The 3,033-nt window shown below is 67.3% G+C and overlaps 1 protein-coding gene across 1 annotated transcript in view; it reads right to left on the bottom strand.

Annotated features, from left to right (window-relative positions):
• Positions 1-1,029: 1,029 nt before the first annotated feature.
• SDF4 (stromal cell derived factor 4) overlaps positions 1,030-3,033 on the bottom strand; it is a 13,134-nt gene continuing 11,130 nt past the window's right edge. Inside the window, exons 5-7 of the mRNA XM_007448907.1 lie at positions 2,608-2,766; positions 2,229-2,404; positions 1,030-1,575 (exon numbers count right to left, since the gene is read on the bottom strand). Coding sequence (XP_007448969.1) covers positions 1,399-1,575; positions 2,229-2,404; positions 2,608-2,766 — 512 coding nt within the window. The 3' untranslated portion in view covers positions 1,030-1,398. The remainder of the gene's footprint in view (positions 1,576-2,228; positions 2,405-2,607; positions 2,767-3,033) is intronic.

Genomic DNA, 3,033 nt, shown 5'->3' on the forward strand with positions numbered 1-3,033 from the left:
GGGGGCCATGGCAGGGGAGGCCGCCTGCCCCCTGCCCAACACGGGGGGCCGGCCCGCACCTCTGTCCCAGCGTCCCACCTGTTGGTGGCCACCCACCCACACGCCCAGAGCCATGGGCCCCGCCCTCCCACCCCGCCTTCTGGTCGCAGTTCTGAAAAGTCTTTCCTCTTGTTTGTCTGGAAACCGGCCCAGATTCTGCGGCGGCCCCTCCCCACGCTGCTCGGAAGCAGGTCACGTGGGCAGCTCAGTGCAGCCTCTCTGCCCACCCGGCCCGAGCCTCCAACCCCAGCAGGGCCTTCAAAGGCCCCTGCGGACCCCCTGGCCGGGTGAGCCGTCCACCAAAGCACCATGGGCCACAGCTCAGGGCTCTGAGGGGGGCCCGGCGGGGGGCCAGGTTCATGGGTACACAGAGTGGAGACCCTCCCTTGTCACTTAACTCTCACTGCCCACACACCCCCAGCCCGCACCCCAGCCAAGCCAGCGGGCATGCCAACCCCGGGGGAAGGGCCCGGTGTGGTGGTGGGACCGCGGCCGGGGGGACCAGGTCTCACCCCTCCCGCCAGAGGCTCCTGACCCCCCCAGGCCACCCCTCCCTGCCCCCGCACCACACCCCAGGCCAGGACTCTGGGCGGCTCTTGGGGACTCCCCCAGTTCTCTGCCCCCAGCCCCGCGCCCTGGGGGCCCAGGGCTCGTCCTCAGAGCACCGCCCCCCCCCACCCCAAACTCCCATTTCCTCCCAGCCCCTCCCCAGGTGGCCTCACCCAAGCCTGGACTCCAGCTCCTGACTTTAAATCTGCAGCCCAGACCCCCAACTCCCGCCCTGCAGGCGGCCCCTCCCCGTCCCCCACCAGGACACCGTCCCGCCTGGCGGCCCCGTGTCATCCTCCCCCGTGTCGCAGGCGACCACCGGCGCTAGCAAGCCCCTGCTCTACCCAAACCGCCCACCGCAGAGCTTCAGGTGGAAGCCGCCTGGCCACAGGCATCCGAAGCATCGTCTACGTATTTCTTTTCCCACCAAACAAGTGAAGCTGAGAGAAAGAGGCAACTATATTTTAAAGTAAATTAATGTGATTCCTGTCACCAGTATTAGCGTCTCCTCGGAGGCTGAACACCACAGGGCCGGCGGCTCTCACGGCTCCGTCCCGACCCGCCAGCCGCCGGCTGCTGGTTTCCAGTAAAGCCTTCATCTTTCGGTTTTCAAGGAAACGGCGGGAGCTGCGTATTTCCCACGGTGTGGCCAGCCCGCAGGCCCTGATGCGGCCGGTGCCTCTGGCAGAAGGGCTCCAGTTCCCGGAAGCGAGAAGCAGTGGGTACGCGGGAATCGCGGGAATCCAGGCGCCGCGGGAGGGACGGGGCGGGTGGGCGAGGGGCGGGCGCGGCGGTGGCAGCGGCGGCGGCTCAGAACTCCTCGTGCACGCTGCGGGCGTAGTCCACCAGCTTGCTGCCCGTGAAGAACTCGCTGTACTTGAGCACCTCCTCGGGCTCCAGGCAGTGGTTCTGGTTCTCGTCGGCAACGGCGATCATCTGCTTGGCCTCGTTGAGGGCGCTGAACTCGTTCATGGGGTCCATGTAGTCCTGCAAGGGCCCCGCTCAGCCCCACCACGGCCCATACCGCCCCGGGCCGGAGGCATCTCCTCACGTTCAGCCCGCATCCGGCCACGCAGCCGAGACCCCCCGCCCGGAGGACGCCCCACGCGGGCTGGCAGCCCTGCCTCAGCGGGGCTGTGACACCACAACCAGCTCCAGGAGGTGAGGCCTTGCTGGAAATACCCCGTGAGCTGGTGGGACAGAAGCTGCGGGGCAGGGAGGTGGGAGTGTTCTAAAACATTCTGGAAGGTGGGCGCCAGGCCGGAAGTGGCTCAGGGCCAGGCAGCCTTCACCGGCATGGGTAGCTCCCCGCCCACGGAAGGGCAGGACAGGGAGGAGGCTGGCCCTGGAGCGGGGCACACGCACACGGACCGGCTCGGCCGCCGGGGCGGCAGTGCTGAGGGGAAGGAGCTCCCGAACCGGGGGTCCCACCGCTACCAGCAGGGATCAGAGAGCTCTGGCTAAAATGAAATGCCTCACATATGCAGCAGTGGGGAAAAACAAGCCCCACGCAGCACCGACATGCGGCACCAGTGAACACACTCCCGAGGCAGGAGGCGGGTCCAGCGGCGCGCGGCCTTCCCACCCCAGCGTCCAGCCAGGCTGACCCCGCTTCCCGGAGCAGCAGGCCCCACACCCACCTCCAGCTCCGCCGCGGTCACGATCCCGTCGCGGTTGGCATCGATCAGCTCCTCGAACTCTCTCTTCCTGTCTCGCACCCAGCCGTCGTCCACGTCCTGGGCCTGCTGGTTCTCCACAGTGCCCATGGGCAGAGAGATGAACTCGGACAGCGAGAGCTTCTTGTCACCATCCTGGTCTGTGGGACACGGGGGCAGACGTCAAGACTCCAGCGGGCGCGGGACCACCGAGGCCACTCTGGAGAAAACTCAACTGACGGGGCTTTGCTGCCAGGTTTTCAGTTTGTGCAGTTTCGGCCTGACCCCAAACAGTGGCCGTACAGCCCCCGCGGGCCACCCAGCCCAGGACTGGCCCATGCTGACCTCCGCGGCTGGGCCTCACCCAGGTCCCGGATGATCTCCTTGACCATGAACTGCAGCATGCCGCGGCTATGCTCGGGGTGCAGGAACGACAGGAACTCGCTCTCCGTCAGCAGCAGGTCCGGGGGCGGGTTGTCCGCCTGATACCAGCGGTCTTTGAGGTTCTCCAGGACTTCCTGTGCTGAGAGAGAGAGGCGCATCCGTGAGGACCCACGCACATGGGACCCCTGCAGGCATCCAGAAAGTTCCGAGACACGCAGCCCGAGTGCAGAGGGGGCCAGCTCGCGATGTGGTGGCACCCGGGGCCAAGGGCCTGGCCCTCGGAGGGGTCCTCAGCCCCCGGGGGGGCAGATATACAGACGCCCCAAGATGCAGGTGCAGACCCTCAACCGAAACAGACCCCCACACACCCTGGACACAGACCCCCTCAGACACAGGCCCCCCCCCC

This window comes from Lipotes vexillifer, unplaced genomic scaffold, assembly GCF_000442215.2.
Source record: "Lipotes vexillifer unplaced genomic scaffold, Lipotes_vexillifer_v1.1 scaffold835, whole genome shotgun sequence".
In the NCBI taxonomy this organism is placed as follows: Eukaryota; Metazoa; Chordata; class Mammalia; order Artiodactyla; family Lipotidae; genus Lipotes; species Lipotes vexillifer.